General features: G+C 39.6%; 1 protein-coding gene across 1 annotated transcript in view; it reads left to right on the top strand.

Moving 5' to 3' along the window:
- The window catches only part of pde3b (phosphodiesterase 3B), a 51,743-nt gene extending 32,629 nt beyond the window's left edge, over positions 1-19,114 (top strand). The window contains exons 2-16 of the mRNA XM_042412940.1: positions 3,476-3,526; positions 4,817-5,065; positions 5,629-5,777; positions 7,240-7,340; positions 7,442-7,673; positions 7,797-7,888; positions 8,336-8,493; positions 8,971-9,105; positions 9,877-9,988; positions 10,203-10,316; positions 13,411-13,610; positions 15,094-15,297; positions 15,509-15,670; positions 16,847-17,102; positions 17,194-19,114. Of these exons, the coding sequence (XP_042268874.1) occupies positions 3,476-3,526; positions 4,817-5,065; positions 5,629-5,777; positions 7,240-7,340; positions 7,442-7,673; positions 7,797-7,888; positions 8,336-8,493; positions 8,971-9,105; positions 9,877-9,988; positions 10,203-10,316; positions 13,411-13,610; positions 15,094-15,297; positions 15,509-15,670; positions 16,847-17,102; positions 17,194-17,420 (2,442 nt within the window). The 3' untranslated portion in view covers positions 17,421-19,114. The remainder of the gene's footprint in view (positions 1-3,475; positions 3,527-4,816; positions 5,066-5,628; positions 5,778-7,239; positions 7,341-7,441; positions 7,674-7,796; positions 7,889-8,335; positions 8,494-8,970; positions 9,106-9,876; positions 9,989-10,202; positions 10,317-13,410; positions 13,611-15,093; positions 15,298-15,508; positions 15,671-16,846; positions 17,103-17,193) is intronic.
- Positions 19,115-21,226: the final 2,112 nt, after the last annotated feature.

Below are 21,226 nucleotides of genomic sequence, written 5' to 3' on the forward strand. Positions count from 1 at the left end.
TCGATAAAGTCAGAAAATGGTGAAAAATGTTGACCACCAGTTCCCAGTACCAAAATGGTACCTTAAATGTTTTGTTTTGTCAACAATCTTCAACCCAAATATATTCAGTTTACTATCTAAAGAAACAAGAATATTTACATTTGGAACCAGAGAATTTTAGCATTTTTTACTCAAAGAATGACTCAAAATGATGGAGTATCAAAATAGTTGTTGGTTAATTTTCAATCAATCATCTACCTGATTAATCAGCTAATCTTTGCAACTCTAATATTGATAATTAGCAGTTGCAAAAATGTCCCCACACAACTAGACCATTGACATTCCTCATTTTGCATAGAAATCTTGGTTTACAGTCATTTATATTTATCAGTGTTCTAACTCTAAAGTGAGCCTTGAACAAAGTGTTCAGATCCTTTATTTAAGTTAAAGTAGTAAGACTACAACATAAAAATACTCAATTTAAAAAATTAACTTAGAGAATTAGATTTACTTAAGAATCCAAAGTAAAAGTACTTATGCAGAATGGCTTTTGTTATATTATTATTGTTATGTATTATTTTATTGGATTATTATTACAAAGATTTGATACCGTATGTATATTGTGTGTGTGTGGCGTGTGTGTCTGTGTGTGCGAGCGTATGATGGCATGTGTACGGGAGTCTTAAGTGTCAGCAGCTGAGTTGTGCGTCTGTCATGTGTCTGCCCGCATGTCATGTTTTCATAACATCGCTAAAGAAAATATCTCCCGTTCATTGAAAGATTTTAATCTCATCACTTGCAGTAGGCCCTGACTGTAAATAAGTTGTTGCTTGGCACACAGGGCCGGCTTTAATAGCAGTGCTGGTGGTGGCAGTGGCGGTAGCGCCCATTCAGCCAGCTTTTCCTGTTTCTGTACTGTGTGAGAGTCGGAGAAGCAGTCCCATGTTGTTGTGCATTGTGCACAGATTGTGCAGCAGTAAGGAGAGCAGCAGAGACCAATAGTTAGATGTTAACAGATTATACACATACTGTGGTATATTTATGTGGCACACTAAAGACTTATGGGTGTCCTACTGGGTGTGTAGTGTGTGTGTGTGTGATTGAAAGAGTCAGTAGAAAATGGATTTGTCAACAAAACATGATCCTTTGGTTGAGTTAAATGAACGCCAAGCACACATCTAAGCGCACATCTATTTGTGTCTCCATCTTTATCTCTTGTCCTTTACTCGTATCCCCTCCTTAATGGCATCCTCTCCTTCAGCTTTTATCCGTCTCCCTCTCTGTTTCAGCCCTTCTGTGTCTCTCTCCGTAAACAAGCAGAAGGCCAACAACTCTGTCCTCCGGCCGTCTCCCGCCATCCCGTTGCCATGGAGTATGTAGCATTGTTTGCTGGCCTCTATGTCGGGTTGCCATGGCAGGGCTTATTTGCCATATTAAATGTTTGGCAGCATTGTACAGATGCTGATGACAAACACCCAACATCCCACTTTGATCAATGAAACAGTTACTGATTAGAGAAGATGGGATGGAGCCACTTATCTATTTAACAATCTCAGTTCATGTATGGGCCATATGCAGAATCATAAATGTATAAAACCTAACAATAATGTTAGAGACAGAGGAGACATTTTTAAACCGGCCATTTAATTGTGTTTCTGTAATATGTTATTGTGTTTTTCTTCTTAGATCAGAAACCTGCTCTTGTAGCTTTTCAAAGATGGACATGTTGTCTTAAATCACACAATTTAGAACAATAGTGAAAAAGATGCATTTTACGTTTAAGTTAACAAATATTATTTAGAGCTCTTTCATTTTAAAGTGTCACATTAGAGTTTTTGCCATTGCTGGATGTGATATCACGTTTAATCCAATAATGCAGTATGCTTTGATAATTCATGACAATGTGATGAGCTGCTTAGATGTTAAATTGAAGGATATATGAGAGTGGTCAGGTGTTACATTGAGTGTGTGTTCGCATGTTTAGTTGAGCTTGTTTTGAGGTACTTGTCAAATGAGGCCTATACATGTAATCCTCTGTGTTTCTCCCTCTTGTGGCAAGGGGTGAGACTGCATGATTGCTCTTTGAAGGGAATGTTTACTGCGTGGATTTTACATGGCAAAGTGCTGTATTTCTCCTTGTGAAAAACTAAAGGCGGACCTAAACCTCCCCTGGGTGTCCTTTTTGTCCTGAGTTGTCAGAATGGATTATATATAAGCTTTATGTTGTTTTTTTTTGTTTTTATGTGATATGCTGACAAAAGTGATAGATTTCAATTGTTTCACTCAAAGATGCATGTTTTAAGACATGTTTTAAGCCATATAAACTTAAACATTGGAATAATAATTCATGTTTATAGTTTATCCATAAAAAAAAGTTAAATCACCTCATTAGAAATAAATAAAATAACATCTACTCCTTTTACCTTATTAAAAATCCAAAATCTGTGAATATGTAAATACTGTTCATGTCAAAAGTTGAACTGCTGAACTCAAGATGTCTTCCTACTTCACTGAAGTGTCCGTTCTCAGTGTTTGTGCACTTGAGGCTTCAAGTTTCATATCACACCTGCGTAAGTTGCATACTAGAGCACGAGAGGCTCCAAGCTAGGTGTGACTTCACAAATCATGCTGATAGCTACAAGTCTTAAACTCTGATTTTCTGTTAACATGGAGAAACTTTCCATTTTCAGTAGCTGAACATGAAAAACAGCCCTCTATAATGTCAAACTCTGCACAGTGAGGATCAAATATTCAAGTGAAGTAACAATAAGCTAAACACATTTTTGAGTGGAGGGAGACTTTAACTATTATTATAGTTCTCATGGCTGAAAAAAATAGATGCATAAATAAAAAATAAATAAAAATACAATATGACTGTACAACAGACCTAATGAAGTGGTTACTGCACTATAAAATTTTATATCAAATTAGTATTTATACTCAAGTTAGAGGTTTAGGTTATTTCAGGTCCAGCAACTTTGTGTTACACAACCTGCACCAGCTTTGACTGTAAACTGCTGTAATGTGTGAGAGGTCCTGTTTGGTTACCAACAGATAGCATGGAAATGCTGCTGATTGACGTAGTTGCAGCCAGATAAGATCTCATAGTTCCATTGTAGACGCACCATGGTGGTTTTAGTGGTTTGCTTTTCTTCTTTTGCTTTCAGTGAAAGGCCTCTCTCTGCTGTCGCTAAGGCAGCGTGCATTCGCATACCTGTAGTAGAAAGTGCATCATGTGGTGCAGGAAATCCTTAATGTAAACTGTTACTACACTGTGTGTTTAGATAACAGGCAGCATAGACTAGCAGAGTGCTCTGTCGCTCTGTTGCTGACCCGCTGGTGCCCTCACTGAAAAGTCATAAGGCAGTGGACTGAAACTGGAGCATAGGTCAAACTTTCTATGCAAATACATTTCATATTCTCTGCTATGAACACACACAGAAATCTGATTACAATATGTAACTGACAGTTTATGTGTCTCTCCTCTGTTTTTCAGATGATCTTATGGGACTGGGATCTGAAACACTGGTACAAGCCACAGTATCAGGTCAGTAGTGTTCTTACTCCAGCTCACATGTTTTCAATGTACATGTGCACTGAAACACAGCCTGACACTGAGGTCTTCTCAGATTGAGTGATCTCTTTAGTCCACCGGTAAAAGCTGTCTATAAGTCACCTTTGGGACATTCAGTTCTTTCCTGACATTTTTTGGTTAGGTAAAATACACATTGTGTAAAACCTGGCATACGATAACCTTGAAATAGTTGTCATGCCACATTTTATCTTACTCAGACATTCTTTGTCTTGTTTGAACTATTTGTGTAATCTATCAAAGAATTCAGCTCCCACAGACCAAAAGTCATTATTTGTACCTGGTAGACACGGCCAGGTTAGATAGAATATATTCCCTCATGAAACCTGCCTGAAAAGGGAAAGATTACACTTTTTGGGGTTAGACTTGTGTTACAATTTATAGGATTTCACTTAAGATTGACAAAGCCTCTCATATGTATTTTCCACCCGATATACAGTACTGTCTCTGCTCTATAAGAGGCTAGAAGCAGAGTAGAGCGATGAGGACACAACAGGAGAGGAATGGGGTGGGAGAGGAGGTTAGAAACAGTAAATTACAGCAAAGTTAGTCATGGGAAACTTAGATTTCCTAAAGGGAATGAAGATGAAGCGAACAAGAATGTAAAGAGAGGTGGGGGATTTCAATCAGCACTGTGTACCTCATGATCTGTGTGCTTGCCTTGTTGCTCCTACCAAAACACCAGCAATATAACTGTCCCAAACCACCTTTAAGTTACCCACAAGCATTTAGTCAATCAATCAGTTGGTTTACTGTCACTCCACCTGCTGCTGATGTTGAAGTACCCTCCTGTAGGCTGGTAGACAATGTTGTCTTAAAGGATAGGTTCACATTTTTTTCATGTCTATCTCAAAATGTTTTCCACATTCCCATATGAATATCCAAAGAGTAATTGGTAGCTGTTATAAATCCTCCTCTCCATAGTAGCTGTGAAGAGATCCCTTCCTTATGTCTCCAACAGAAGAGATAGGGTCAAAATCCACAGTCCTCTTTTTATGCAGAAATGCATTTTAAAGTTTACATGAGACATCAGCTGTCTGAGTAAAGGGTGTTATTAAACCTGCGTTGTTAAGTCCAGTTAAATGGGACTCTGGTTCTGGTTAAAATGTGAATCTATCCTTTCGGCCATAAGCCAAAAAACATGATCAATCCAAACAGAAACATTTTGAAAACAGGTCTTGTGTGTGCCCTCTGACAGTCCTGTCCTGTTACTTAATCTGTGCCATTCATATGTGCCTTCGGCAGGGTGCAGTTAGCGGCAATGGTGTGGACCTTTCGGTCATCAACGAGGCCCGGAACCTGGTGTCAGACCTGCTGATGGACTCGTCTTTGTCACCCCACACCATCTCAGCCCTGCGCAGCGTCTCCAGCCTCATGGGGACGTTCTCAGGCTCGTGCCGCCCCAGGGTAAACCCTTTCACCCCTTTCCCGGGCTTCTACCCCTGTGATGAGGTGGAGGACTCCGTAGAGCGGAGTGACAGGAAGCCCATTAAGGTGGGTACAGGCTTTACTGCTTCAATACATAAAGAGATATGTCAGTCTAATCATTCCAAGACCAAAGACAAAGTAGTAGCTAAACTCAGGAATTAATTAAAAGTTCCTTCAGCATGTCTCCTTCTCAAGAATTGCCACAGTGTGTTGTTAGAGTCTACCAATAGTAGTAGCATCACATCAATGAAACACATCACATTAGGCAATGTTGAAACAATCAGTGAGCTTCTTCGTCCCCCCACTGGTCTTCCAAATTAAAATGCCAAGTCCCCAGTTCCTGCTAACTCCCACTGGGTTGTTTTGGGGAGGGAGTGCCTCTTTTCACCTGACAGCGAGGAGCTTCACCAGGAAGGTGCAACGGGCACAGAGGTTCACACTATCCTGTCCAGGTCCTTCGCATGACTGTGCACTGTGTTGCACAGTGTAAGGCAGTGGGTTTGCATGGCCTAAGTTAACAAATGCTCCTAATTTTTTGGTTCGAAATGCTCTTTGAGTATCATGACCTGCTTCTTCAGTGTGTGTATTTAGGATGTATATATATTAAAGAGTTACTTTTTCCCCATCAGGGTTTGAGCAGCAGAAACAGCCTCCCCACCCCTCAGCCCAGGAGGAGTTCCACCTCTTCATCCTCTGCACTCCCTCCTCTTGACTCCACTTCTTCACGGTGGGAACGCAACAATGGCAAAAGACCCCACCCTGACCTCAACTTGACCAGGTATCAACACCAACTCAGTCCTAGCTATGTCCACAAATACACAAACCCAACTACATACACAAAAACTGTACACTGTACCACCACCTTACATACATCATCTCATCTGGGCTATACAATACCCTGAATCTGCCCAATTTCAAATCACATGAATGATAATAATAATAATGTGGCTGTACTCTAGTTGTGGTTTTCCTGAGGTTGCTCCTCTGTTTACCAGCACCTGTGCACAATTAAGTCAAAGATCTTTTCTTTTTCTTTTTCTGGTCAGCCTGCATAAAAATAATAAACGGGTCATAGCGAGTTCTACAGAAGCAAGAAATCTTAGGAAAATTAGGAAGATATAATAGAAATAGAACATTTCACATTTTGAGAAATATAGATCACATTTTGTTTTGAATAGAGAAGCTAGATTTGACTGTCAAAACTATAAATATTGTTCTTTTTTCAGGGGTTTCCTGTATTATTTTACATCCCACACTACATATCCATAACATGCTACAGCTATATCAAAATATCAGAGTCAAAACAGATTTTCTACTCATCAACTCGCCTCATGTTCCCATGTTGTGGTGTTACTTTTATTGCCAGAGTGGAACATTGGTTGTACTACAAACATTTAATATATGTCTGATCTGATATAATAAATTATCATGGAAAGCAACTTATCCTACCCTAAGTAAACATGTCACTCTGTTATCTTTAGTACTTGTCACTGTCCACAGCGCAGTAACTCAATTTTCCTCACAGTTGATCAGTGAGGAGGTAGTTTTCATATTTTGAACCAACAAACAGCTGCATGCAGATTAAGTCTGCAGCATGAGTTGTGGTTTGACCTCCTCCGGCAGACTGAAAAGCTAGAATTGAACACAAAGTTAGCTAGTTAACCTGCAAATCCTGTTTGACTGGACAGACCCAGCAGCTGAGAAACAAAGAAAATGTAAATAACTGTAAAATATAGTGTCACCATATACTGGATGTGGCTTTAAGTTTGTGTGAACATTGCAGTGTCAACCTTTCATTGTGTTTCTGCTGACAACAGTATGTGAACCTGTGAGCTCTGTGTGTATTTCAGCTCGCACAGTGAAACCAAAAGCAGAGGGAGTTGTTAACACATCACAGTATCATCTGTTCTCTGAGTAAAAACACTCTTGCCTTGATTTTACAGAGGGACAGAATTAATTTAACTGGATCTTGATAATGGTGTTCGCTGCATTGATGGAAAATCATGTATCTTTAATAATTGTAAATAAATATATTACTCAGGTACAATTAACTGTAACAGCAAATATTTAATATTTAATAATATACTTATTTGGGCACTGAGATGTAGTGTCAATATTACTCCACAGGATGGCAGTAAAGGTCTATCTTATTCCTGAGCAAAACAAAGAGTTATAATTAAATGTAACTTATTCTTTAGAGCCAGTGGTAAATATGTGTATATGTGTCTTTTGTGCTCCAGCTCAGGTCTGTCCAATGGGCCGAATGCAAACCTGCTCACTATTCCCAAGCAGAGGTCGTCCTCTGTTACTCTCACCTACCATGCAGGGCCCAGGCGAGCAGGTGAGACTGAACCATAAACCTTTCAGAGACACTCCATTTTGAATAGCTGCTCATGTTCTTCCTAAATATCACGTCTTTCTCTTTTCCTCCATCCTCTTTAGGCACATCTCCAAGCCTGAGCCCAGTCACCTCACCAAGCCACAGCCCTCCAGCAATAGGTACAGGTTCCTCATCGTCCCTGGTCACTCGATCGCCTGTGGAGTTCCCAGACACGGCTGACTTCCTGACTAAGCCGAGCGTCAATCTGAACCTGCACAAGCCTTTGGGTTACACCCTCAGTTCACCTGATTTCCAGCAGGCCTTCCGAGGCTCCGCTTTCCCTCTTTGCACCAGGTGAAACCAGCTGTAGAGAAGTGGCATGTTTAGCTACAATCACTTTTTTTTGTTAGTGGTTATGACAATAAATGATATGCTGAAATTGATCATGTCTGTCACTACCATGTCTTTTTGTTCTAGCTGCGGTCGTCAGATGCTTAAGGGAATTTCCGGCAGTGATACGGGGGAAGTTCATCAGTCATTTACCAGTGAGGCTCAACGCAGGCGCTCAGGTACATGCGATTACATCTAATGCACATTATGTAATGGAGAGGTGACAGACAATCTTGTCAAGTGCTATAGTGCCAGGGGGTTGACAGAGAAACACCTTCCATAAGTAGTTTAGGAGGTTAATGCTGTCCTCTGCTGGACACCAACAATAATGCAAGTGTATGCACATAAACACACAGGCACAGGTGCATACACATGAAAGAATGAAGAACTTTTAGGATCATTTATCTTATCCTTATGCTCCAATGTGGAATACATGAATAAATGTACATTTTTTCAAATAGACAGACTCTTACTGGGAAAATAAGCTTTGATTCTAGTCATCAACAATCACCTGTTTACATCAGCCTCTTGAATGAAGCATGTCATCTTTACTACAAAACTGTCATCGTAGGATCAAAAGCTCAGTTAAACAACAAACTGAATGACTGCGCTTTGTTTGTATGCAGCTGCAGGTGAAGGGCTGGACTTCACAGGGGAGCCTCTAATCAGGGAGGAGAGCGTGGAGGTGGACTTGTCTGGAGAGTCAGACGTTGCAGGGAACCAGGGCCAGGCAGAGGAGGAAAAGAAGAGCCCGAGGACAGACAAGCAGACTCAGGAATTAGAGGTGCATTTGATCAAAAAGCTTCAACTAACAACAGGATTGTCTATTGCTTCACAGCAGATGGAACAACCATTTCATTTTGTCTTTGTATTTTTTTTTTTTTTTTTTTAAGTTTCAGATATTTAGCTCACACTTTTATGTAGACTTGCTTCCTGTGAGTGCGCATGTAGGGATTCAGTTTTACATTTAACTTAATTATATGCAAGGTATCATTTGGGTTTCCTAGAACGCCTGCAGTTCATATTAACTTGAGTTGAGTTGAGTGTTTTCCTCAAACACATAGTTTTTGCTCTCTATCCATATTCTTCATTTTTCACTATATATTACAAATATTCTTTGATAACTGTAGTCTATGTGTCAGACTGATTTAGTCTTTCTAGAAACATATATTTTTACATGTAAAGAACATTAAAGGTCAATAGAAATAAATGCATGTCTGTACTAATCTGTACAATTTGTACATTTGGTGGTTTTCTCCAGGGTGAGCAGGAGTTCAGACTAGATCCTATGCTGGAGGACCATGATGCTCTCATGGAGAGGATGAACACCTGGAACTTCCAGATCTTTGACCTGGTAGACAAAACAGGAGGAAAGACGGGAAGAATACTCAGCTATGTTAGTACAACAACCACAAACCAACCATGATCACCTGTAGCTCTTTGATGTGTTTTTGTTGTGCTACTTGGCTTTGGTCAGTCAGTGTATCCACTCTTGATAGCTCTCTTAAAAAGCAAAAATAGTCAATATACTGTATGTTGTTTGTTCCATCCTACACATCTGTTAAGTGGAGTAATAATGATCATTGCTGCCCTTATTGACTGTTAGCAGGGCGTTAACCTTTTAGTTTTAATAATAATATGCTTAGGTGTGTTTATAAAAATAAATCAAGGGTTTTCTTTTCCTAAAAAAGAGTGAAAGCTCAAGCCTGGTGCAATCTGGAAAAGGGCTGGAAACAGGATAAACATATTGTTAATAGGAGGAATACAGTATACACAGGTGGAGTTAGTGTGGACTTTAATACCAGCCCACCACATCAGCTCTTCAGCAGCAGTACAGTTTGCTAAAGACTGAGAGCCAGCTGGCTTCTCCTATGAGAAACCTGTTTTTGTTTCAAGTGTCAAGCCACAGATATACGCAATTTCAAAAATGCGAATATGCAACACCCCAATTATAACCTTTACACTACAAAACTTACAATATGCTCACAAGTGCTAACAATGGTCCCTTTTCAGCTTGAAATTACATTTCAGCAGACAGTGAACTTCTTGTCTTTACATAGTGATTTTAATGTTTATGTGTTTTAATGTTCCACGGATCATCAGTGACGGTGCTGGTTATTCTGTGTTCTGATTTATGTTTCAGTAAAGCTGGTTTGTATTTCCCCAGGTGACATACACCCTTTTCCAGGATACGTGTCTGTTTGAAATTTTCAAGATCCCTGTGAGGGAGTTCATGACATACTTCTGTGCTCTGGAAAATGGCTACAGGGACATTCCCTGTGAGTGTTACACTGTGTAGGCCTCAAGAAATTCAAAGACTCATGTTTGTTTTTTGTTTGTTCATGTGTCACCCCCAGATGTTCATGTGTATTGTTTGATGAATTAAGTAGCTATAGTGTGGCAAAGCTAAGAAAATTATCTAATATTTCAAATTATTGCTGGTGCACAAAGTAAAATCGACTCATTTAAAATGTTTTGGTTAATAACACACAGATCATAACCGGGTCCATGCTACTGATGTGCTCCATGCTGTCTGGTACCTGACCACTCGACCAATCCCTGGGTTCCAGCAGATCCACAGTGAGCATGTGACAGGAAGTGACACAGGTAAACACAAGTGACACGGGTGTAGACTTATTTGTCATAGATTACCATTTGTGGAACATAGGTTGTGATGTGAACACATGGCTGCACAACAATCAAGCATGTTATTAAATATCAGAAGTGCTGTGCAGTGCAGATGCCAGCCAGTGTGAGTCTGAGGGATTTTTCATTATTCAGTCTACTCACTGTGTTTTTGCAGGAGAGTCTGCACACAGTCATAAATAAATAATATAATAAACTTCTAAGTATATTTATTCCTGAAAGAAAAAGTCTAACCTCCCACAATTTAAAAAAAAAAATAGTAATTAAAAATCATAATTTTAACCAAGCCATTGAGAGAAGAAGACATATAACTTAGGAACTTTTTAAACGCCTCCTTTGGAAAATTTTTAGGATTTTTTTAACTACACTATGTGACTCCAACCCTAGACAAAGACTTTGAAAGAAACATTTAATAAAGTATACTAGGTGTGCTGATTCTTCATCCTTTCCTCCAAGAAATCTTGGACCACCCATTGATGTCAGAAATGAAGTAATTTTGACTGATTCTGTTTGTGACTTATAGAAACTACTTCTGCAACAGGATATGGCCTTAAAGGTGCAGTGTGTAGAATTTCGTAGCATCTAGCACAGCTGACTTGGCAGAAATGGAATAAAATATTCATAAGTATGTCTTAATTAGTGTATATTCCCATGTAAATAAGAACTGTTGTGTTTTCGTTACCAGAGAACGAGCCCTTTATATCTACATAGGGAGCAGGTCCTCTTCCACGGAGCCCGCCATGTTGCACCACCATGTTTCTATAGTAGCCCAGAGTGGACAAACCAAACACTGGCTCTAGAGAGGGCCTTTTGCGAGTTTTGCGTCCACCATAGGTTCTCCTACAAGCTTGGAAGGGAAGGTTGAGGGGGAGGGGTATTCAGTTGGTTGCAATCTGCATTCTCACCGCTAGATGGCACTAAATCCTACACACTGGTCCTTTAACTCTACATAACACAGATGGTTTGGTTTGAAATACTGCAATTGGAGCTCCTTGGTAGACAAATGTTTACAGTGCATGCCACAAAACCGCAATGTCTTTGGTTCAAATCCACCTGTGGACCTTTATTGTATGTCATACCCCTCTCTCTCCTCTTTGTTTCCTGTCTGCTTCTCTACTGTCAACTGTCAAAGGCATAAAAAATTCCCAAAAACATATCTTTAAAAAAAAGAGGGGGGGGGGGGGGGACTTCAAGGTTTTCCTATGTTTTTTCATAGTGTTGTCAATTCTATTTTCCTTCGTTCTACACACGTAACTACAGTCAAATTTGTGTATTGAGCTCTGAGTGCTTCCAAAACACAGGTGTCTTACACTCAATACTACCTGAAAACCTCCTGTGGAGACACATGGAGCTCGCTGATGCCGCTCTGCTAAACTTGCTCTGCTTTGTGTGTAGACTTGGGGAAACTATGCTTAGTCTCTACTGTGTTTTTCTGTCATTTATGGTCACGCTTGCTTCTCTGTCATCTACTCAGATCTAATTGTCAGTATTTGTGTTTAGCTTAGATAGCAACGTGTATTAAAATTTGGCAAATTCTTGTAAACTTAGCTACTGGCTCAAACAGCCCGTCCTGTGAACCAGCAGCAGGGAGAGGAGGACAGAGGACAGGAGGAATGACTGATACCAACAGATGTCTGTGTTCTTCATTCTTTCTAAACTTTTGATTTTTGCTGTCAGGAATATTATTTATTTTACTGACATTTTTGATTTCCTTCCTGTGAGATATTGAGTTTATATAGTAACTTTACTGATGGAAATATTGCTGTTGCTGCTGTAGAGATAATATTTTTTCATATTTAAAATATAAATCTATTCTAATCCTGTTCTGAATTTATTCTTTTTTAAAAAGATAATTAAAAAAACAATTCTTTAGTAACGAAAAAGAACCAATAAGAGTATTGATAAAGAACTGGGCCGATAAGAGTATGCGTATGGATAAGATAATGATAAAATTTTACAGCTGGCATAGCACAACTTGTGGCTACAGCCTGACTATGGGAGGATGAGAAAATCACAGTTCAAATCCATTCACCAAAACCTGTTTTACCAATGTTTTATGATTATTATTTCTTATGCCAGGGTGTTTTTTAATAAATATTGTAATTATAATAGTCTGAAATTGTGTGAAAATACATAATTTTTAGTAAAATAACCTGACCTGGGTTATTTTAGTTGACGCTCTCTGCCAGACCGCTGCAGGTCTGATTATTTAATCAACTGGATAGCATCATAAAAAAACAACAGTCATATATCAGCAAAATGACGCAGAACAAGAAAAAATGCTGCCAGTATTCTATTCAATACTTAAGCTATGAATACATATCCTTCTGCTTTTTTTTTCAGTAGCCTCAGACTTTTTCCTTGATAGGCTGCTCTTGTTTTCCGTTGGAACAATTAATAAGAATGCTTCTTGTTTGTCACCGACACCAAATTACCGCTTTTTGATTGGCTGCTGTTCATGATCAATAACGAGACCTAATTAAAGTCTGAATGTCAAATTTCTAACCATTGCATTTGTTTAACACTCATAAATATCATTTATATTCACATGGCTGTCTTGCTTCCTGGGAAACTAATGATAATGAAATTTCAACTGTCCAGTTAAATCTAATCTGTTATTTGGTATCCAATGACTTGCTTTTTTAATGATATAACACAGAATAATAATCAACATTAATATTCAGGGAAGACAATTAGCCTACATTTTAATTGACTTGGGGTGGTAAGGGACCTGGATAATGGATAGGGGGTGCTGGCCAGAAAAAGGTTGAGAACAACCAATCTCTGCCTTTACAAACGTCTTCCACTGCTGCTGCCAGAACAGCTGTGATTTGATAAAAGGAGGTGAGAGAGACGGGGATGAGAAAATAACAGAGATGCGAGAAATTGAGTCAGACAGTGAATAAATGAGAGTAGAACAGGGTGTGTGCGTATGCTCATATTTAACATTACATTTCCTTTCCTTCTTATACAACTGTTACCTGATTAGACAAAGACTGTGTAGGCCTACACTAAAACTTTCTCTATGGTGACATTTATCCATTGTGTGTTCCAGATTCAGACAGTGGGATCTCTCCAGGCAGGATATCCTATGCCTCCTCTAAGAGCTCCTCTATTTCAGATGACAGCTATGGCTGCCTGGCCTGGAACATTCCTGCCCTGGAGCTCATGGCCCTTTATGTAGCAGCTGCAATGCACGACTATGACCATCCCGGTCGCACAAATGCCTTTTTAGTAGCCACTAATGCACCTCAGGTAACCTCCAGCATTTGTTGGTACTTGTCAGTGTTGTAGAGTGAATCAGCAAACTTATTTTAGCTTACCAGGTACACATACATAAAACACAACCATGTTTATAGAAACAAAGGATCAGATGTTCAAAATATGGGTTTATGTAACATGACATTTCACCACAAGTGATGGAAACGGTTTTGGAAGATACAGCACACACATAAACGGGCAAATCTGGACTTTTGGATGTCAGCTTTGCTTTTCAAACTGGCCGTCTTCATACTAAACTGGACTACATGAGTTTCTATTGGTAAATCTTCTGAAACTTTTCACTTGATATTTCTACATTACATGCATGTGTGCTTACTCCAATATTATAATTGCCCCAAGCCTCCCATAGAAATAAACTTGCTTAAATTATCTAAAAGTTTTTGAGTTTGACTCCTGCATCTGCCACAGTTTATCCCTTTATCTCTACTTTACTGAGGTATCCACTCTGCAGAGTCATTGTTTGCAACCTGCCCTCTAACAAAAAAAAAGTGTTCATCCAAGACCGACAGACAGAAAGCAAATATCACCACTGACGTCTTGCCCCTGACACACGATCTGTGCACAAACGCAAAAGTCACCTGACAGTCTCTCAGAGGCGGCTGAAGAGTCTGTCTGAGTGGCACCTGGTGGTTGATGTTTTTTTTTTCCTTTCTGTGATTCCACCTTACCATGTAAAATCTGCTAGCCAATATAATTAGTGATCAGTTCACTTATGCACTATATGTGGAGCCACCCAGAACTGGCTTTTTAATCAACACGTTCTGTATTGCATTATCATCTTTGGTTTAGACATACCACAGTGTCACTTCAGCTGCCTCACACTCTGTCCATGAAATTGAGTCTTATGTATTAACCCTGTGTCTCCAGTTACAGTTAATGTTTAACTGGACAGTCAACATTGTTAAATGGAGATTATGTTTAAGGTTAACTCCACATCCCACGGTCAGTCAATCCCATAGCACTCTCTCGCTGTGGTCAGTCTTGTTAATGAAAGGTAAAAAGGTTAACTGCATGCCCTAGTTTAAATATTGTATTTTCACTACATGGCCAGTGATAGCACTCGCACTGTCTGGCATTGAAAAGTCCCAGGAAAGTGGGTTAAAAGAAAGAAGAGGGAACCCTGAACCTATTGATTGATAATGATGTTGAAAACCACTTTGTCAGTTAAAAGGATCTTTTTCATAGTATCTATTGTTCCGTAACAGTTTTTGACCTGTTTCCTCACATTTGATCCTGTTGCATTTCTAATTTCATAACCAAATACCCTCATGTCCCTTTTATCTCTTTTATTGAGTGGTTGCTATTTTTGAATCCATTACAAAATTACATAACACATTTTCAGACACATTATGTAATAAAATTTATACTGGCATTTTAGAGGAAATTTTAGAAATCTTCTTAGGGTTGCCATCCCTCCCTCTCTCACTTCTGGGCTTTTCCTTTCTGTCCGGTGTAGGCGGTGCTGTACAATGACCGCTCGGTGCTGGAGAACCACCACGCTGCGTCTGCCTGGAGCCTCTACCTGTCCCAGCCCGAATTCAACTTCCTGGCCAACCTGGACCACGTTGAGTTCAAGCGTTTCCGCTTCCTTGTCATCGAGGCGATTCTGGCCACAGACCTCAAGAAGCACTTTGACTTCCTGGCTGAGTTCAACGCCAAGGTCTGAGATGAGGAAATCTTGAGAGATTGCACAGATTGATCAGAATAGATAATTATCTATTTATTGATCCTTTAGTTTCTGGCAAAAATATTGATTGAAACATTAGGATGGTACGTTAAGATTTAGTTGAGCAGCATGTAGCATAATGGATGCAGAATAAAGCAGTCGACCGGTTGTTGTAAGGCATTAATATCTGTCTGTTTGTGAACAGGTGAATGATGTGAACAGTCCAGGAATTGATTGGACCAATGAGAACGACAGACTGCTGGTGTGCCAAGTGTGTATCAAGTTGGCAGATATCAACGGACCAGCCAAAGTCCGTGACCTGCACCTCAAGTGGACGGAAGGCATCGTCAATGAGTTTTATGAGCAGGTACAGACTTTATGTTAATGCTGCAGAGTGTATCCAATCAACACAAACATTCAATCTACATTTTTGTCTTGCAGTACATTTTTAATCAAGAGAGAATTAGGTAGATGAAAAATTCACCGTCCCAAATCCATCCTGACTTAAACATCAAGGTCATAAATACAATGAAAGAGACAAACAGAAAAAAAGATAACAGAAAAATAGAGGACAAGAATAAAAAGTAAGATTACTAACATCAGTGACATATCAAAAAAAAGACGTAACAATTAAAAGACAGTTAAATCTAAGGAGAATGGGCAACTCTTCTATGATTGTCATGTAGGTCATCTCAAGTATGTAGCTTCATCACTGAAGATCTGTGTGCATGAGATGTTTTTAGAGGATAGGTTCACAAGTGTTCAAGTCCGTCTTAAAACGACAGTCAGGTGCCCATATGAACATTGAAACAGATTTTGCTTGTGTACTCATTCCTCCTGTTCATACTGACCATTAGATGATCCCCTCCAAATGTGCTTACAAAGTAATAATAACAATCATATTACATTGTAGAAACAATGTAATATGAAGCTTCAGTCATCTAATTTAGTCAAATAAAGTGGATATCTTCCAAAGTGACAGTCTGTGTCTTAAAGCACAGTGTTTTCCTGTTCAGCTGCAGTGGAAGGACAGTGGCTCTAGAAGTAGAGCGGGTCGTCCACTAATCAGAAGATTGGTGGTTCGATTCCTGGCTGCTCCAGTCCGCATGTCGAAGGGCAAGATACTGAACCCCAAATTGAATGTGTGTGTGAATGATTAAAGATGAGCAGGTTGGCACCTTGTTTCAGCCTCTGCCATCAGTGCATGAATGTGTGATTGAATGGGTGAATGTGACTCGTAGTTTAAAAGTGCTTTGAGCGCTGAGAAGACTAGAAAGGCGCTATATAAGCATAGTCCTTTTACCATGTACAATTTAACAAAAAGAGGGAATTGGGTACTAAAAAGAGAGAAACTGACTTGATTTGACTAATTTCCCCCATCACTTACATTGAAAGTGCATTATTTGGCCATTATGGAGGAGGAATGATTACAGCAAGAAAAACCTTCCTCAATGTTCATATGGGCACCTGACTGTCGTGTTAAGACAGACTTGAAAAATTGTGAAACAGTCCTTTAACTGTAATCTTTGTTTTTGACCTGCAGGGAGATGAGGAAGCTCGGCTGGGATTACCCATCAGCCCCTTCATGGACCGCTCCTCCCCACAGCTGGCGAAGCTACAGGAGTCCTTCATCACACATATTGTAGGACCACTTTGTAACTCCTACGATGCTGCCGGTCTACTTCCCGGCCACTGGATCAATGAGGAGGGATCAGATGAAGACGATGAGGGGCAGGTGGACACGGACACGGATGAGGACGAGGATGAGGACGATGAGCTAGACGAGGAGCTGGCACCAAGTAAGACACCGATAACTCATCGGTAATGTCATGTTTACATTAACCGCAATCGCAATTTTGTTAAACATATCTTTACTTTTGTTCGTCACAGAAAGGAGGAAGAGCCGCCGCCGGTTGTTCTGCAGCATCATGCAGCACCTGACAGAGAACCACAAGGTGTGGAAGAAGACCATTGAAGAAGAGGAGAAGAGCAAAGAGCTGGGCAAACAGCAGCAGCCTGACAGCCTGCTCCCCAGCCTGCCAGCCAGCCTGCCCACCTCCCCGTCAGATGACATTCAGGTCATCCAGGAGGAGGAGGAGGGAGAGGAGCGTCAGTAGCATGACGGCAAAGGAATGAACACAGATGTGTGGAAAAAGAAGAGGAGAGGCAGTATAAGGATACGAGTCCCTCAACCACCTGCCTTTCACCGACATAAACACATACAGACACAAGAAACACACACACACACAACAGTTGACAAATGCACATAAATCACACTTTGCTCCTTCTCTCTCTCTCTCTCTCACACACACACACACACACACACACACACACACACACACACACACACACACACACACACACACACACACACACACATATTGAAAGATTCACTGTGCAGACACTCAGATGCTTAAGCAGTCACATTGTTTTTTTGGAGAAACAAAAAGGCCTTACTACTGTGAGCGGATCCTTGCTGCAACAGTGGGAGCCCAACTCCTATGCACTTTCACCCCATGGAGAGTCGAGTGCACCCAGAAAAAGCACCAGAACTGAGGAGGAGGGTGCAGAAGAAGAGTGCGGACGGGGTCCAGCATTAACTTGCCCTCCATGGTAACCTGGCTGCGATGCTGCCTTGAATGCAAAGCGCTTACACCTCCCTTAGGTACAAAACAAATTCTGTCTATTTAAAAATGAAAAGGTAGAGGAATAATAATGAAGCAAGCGACATCATGAAATGATTGACACCCTTTACCAAAGTGAACAGTTCAAACCCGGAAAGACAAGAGACTGAGACTGTTTCAGCCTCAATGTCAGGTATATTTTTGAATTATATATATATACATATATATATATCAAATGTGCCTGTCTGAACCTTTACTGAGTCCATATTGGCCCAGAGCCTAGGCTTGTGTAGTTCTCTCTCCTTGCTGGCGACACGAAACACTGTATCAGACTCAGTCACAGAGACATTATTGAAATGTTGACTGATTAATAGCATTATATCTGCATCATTTTTGATGCTTTTATTCATGTGTACCACCCGTCTTTTTTTTTTTTGTTGTTGTTGTTGTTGGATTCTTTAACTCTGCTTCATTTTGTTTTGAGTGTGTGAATACTTTTTTGAGGGAATGTGATAGAGAGAATGAGTAGGGAGAAAGAGAGCATATTTTTAATTATTTTAGTATGTAATTTGTGTGTATGTTTGTGTGTCCTTTCAGTAATGGTTGGTTTCTAATCAGTGAAATGTCCTCTGGTGTTTATTAACATGTTGCATTCAGATCAGGAGTGCTGTCTCAATGAATGGATTCTTCATTTTCCTTTTGATTCTAAGTATTTTTTAAAGGTTACTCAGGATTCATGCAAAGTTGAATAATTATTTTGCAAGAATTTATGTCATTAATGTTAAATACACTTAAAAAAACGGAGAAAATCAAAAATCTGGGTGACTGAAGTAGTTTGTAATCTCTTAATGAACAACTTGACTACAAACAAATTCAAGCAATTGAAATCCTCTGTGACAGAGGAGCATACAGTATGTGCTGTCTCTTGGCCATTCATACACTGTTTGCATAACCTTTTTACAACCTCACGGGAGAAATGCTTATCTTGATTGTCAGCAGACTGCAAATGTCTCTCCTGCAGCCACAACACATTGTACAATTTTTGCAGTTCTGTAACCGTATGTTTGGTAACTTCAATGTTCTCTGCATTGTTTTAAAACAAACAGTACAATGTCTAAATGTCGGTGTTTCAGTCAGCCAACAGACACTGATGTTTAGACAGATTAAAAGCTCACCCTTCTCACTTTTTTTTTTTAATTTGTTTTTTTTGTTTTTGTTTTTTTTTTTTTACCAAACCCATAACTCGGCCAGTGTGTAAAGAAGGGATCCAGGGTTTCATTTCTCTTTGGTTTTGTTTAAACGTCATATTATATAATATATATACAGTAGGCTCCAAAAGTCTGAGACCACTTTCCCACATTCAAGTGAATGGGGAAAGTGGTCTCAGACTTTTGGACCCTACCATATATATATCTATATCTATATATAGATAGATATATAGATAGATATATATATAATGACGTGCCACGAGGCAGGTTAAAAAAAAAAACTACTAGTTCTCTATTTTTGTCTCTAAGAACTCTTGGCATTCCACTAGAATAAGATGTTTTGTGAAAGAGAAGGCAGAATTGTTGCCTCGCTCCTTTATCACCTTATTAAATCATAATCTCTGGAGAAAATGTTAAGTAAGCAAGTGTCGAATTGAGATAAGTAATATTTAAAGACAAAAAAATAGATACAGGTGTGCACATTTTAATACCAAACAAGTGTTTAGCCGCTGTACAAAAGAGTATGTGCATAAATATATATTTTTTAAATAATCAAATGAATGCATCTGTTTTCTACACACAGCTGACATATTGTACATTGAGATCCTGTAATTACCATTGTGTTTCCAGAGTTTTTATCTACTTCTATTTACAGGTGTGGAACTGTGGGGTTTGGTGTTTTGATTTTGATTTTTTTTTTTTTTTTCACTTGGTTTCAGCCTCTCCCTGTTCTGTATCATAACCACTCTTGTATTCTTCATTATCTCTCTCTCTCTCTCACTGTTGTCTTAGTCAACCCAACTAGTGCCAAACTTTACCAACACACAGTACAGTAGTTTGTGGGCTGTGATACACTGATTGGCAAATATCTCTGGGCTCCAGTACTGTTCGTGCAAGAGAAACACCTTGAGTCAAATATTCCACCAAAGCTCAAGGTGGCAGTGACAGTGATAAGAGTCGGAGTTGGACTCAGGTCAGAGCCATATATACATTCTGACAACTCTGTCGTCAGTTTTTTCACATGGACCCATGCTGGATCATAAAGCCTTGGTAGCTCCTGACCCAACGTATTCTGGCTCATTAAGTTGTAAAAGTTGTTGGCTTCTCACTGTGCAGTCTTTCAAACCACAGTGTCCTCTGATGATTGTGCCATAAATACATCTATGAATGGTTGTTTCCCTTATGTAGCATCAATATACGTACGTTTGTCTAATGTAACCATTCACCCTTATCTACATTGTGGGGGCAACTGATTTTTGTTGTTATTTATAGCTGTCATAAAACACCATCCCTAAAGTATGAGCAGTTCTCATTGATTTTTATTGGTGTGTGTGTGTCTGTGTGTGTGTCTGTGTGTGTGTCTGTGTGTGTGTGTGAACTTGCGATACATGAAGCGCCTTCATTCCTTTGTCCTTGTCACCCCAAATATTCTGATAGGAGATAAACATGAACAGTTGTTTTCACTAATCCTTTATTACACATCTTTTCAATGTTATCGCTGAAACTGTTTTACCGACATCTATCCCACTCCTAATTATGTTGCACCTGTCTGGGTGGGAGATCTTCCTCCTTTATCATTTATATTAGTGCGCAGAGTTTAGTGACATCACATAATACCCGGAGCAGAGGTCTAATCCGCCAGAGAAACTGAAAACACTGATGTGTGTGTGTGCAAGGCCTTTAAAGCTGCTATTATCAATATTTTTACATTGACAATTTATCATCAAAGAACCCACAGAAAATTTCCACAAGACTCTGTAGTTCCCCTCAGAGTGTTTTGGTGTCTTTGAGCTCATTGTTATGGTTGCATTTTGGTTCAGTCTCACCACACTCATCAGTGTCATTTCCACACACAGCAAAAAGTTGTTTTCAGTGAAAAAGTTCTAAAAAACCCCAATGTACACTTCCTGCCCTGCACCAAACACCAGGCAGAGAAGTTTAGCAACTAGCTGGTGAACATAGTGGAGTCTTAAGCAGCTAAAGAGCATGCTGAACATGCTGAACAACTCAACTCAACATGCTGAATTATCAATGCATTTCTGTGCAACAGGACAAGAGAAATACAGAAAATGGGTAAAACACAGCTGCTTT

This window comes from Thunnus maccoyii, chromosome 1 (assembly GCF_910596095.1).
Source record: "Thunnus maccoyii chromosome 1, fThuMac1.1, whole genome shotgun sequence".
NCBI lineage: Eukaryota > Metazoa > Chordata > Actinopteri > Scombriformes > Scombridae > Thunnus > Thunnus maccoyii.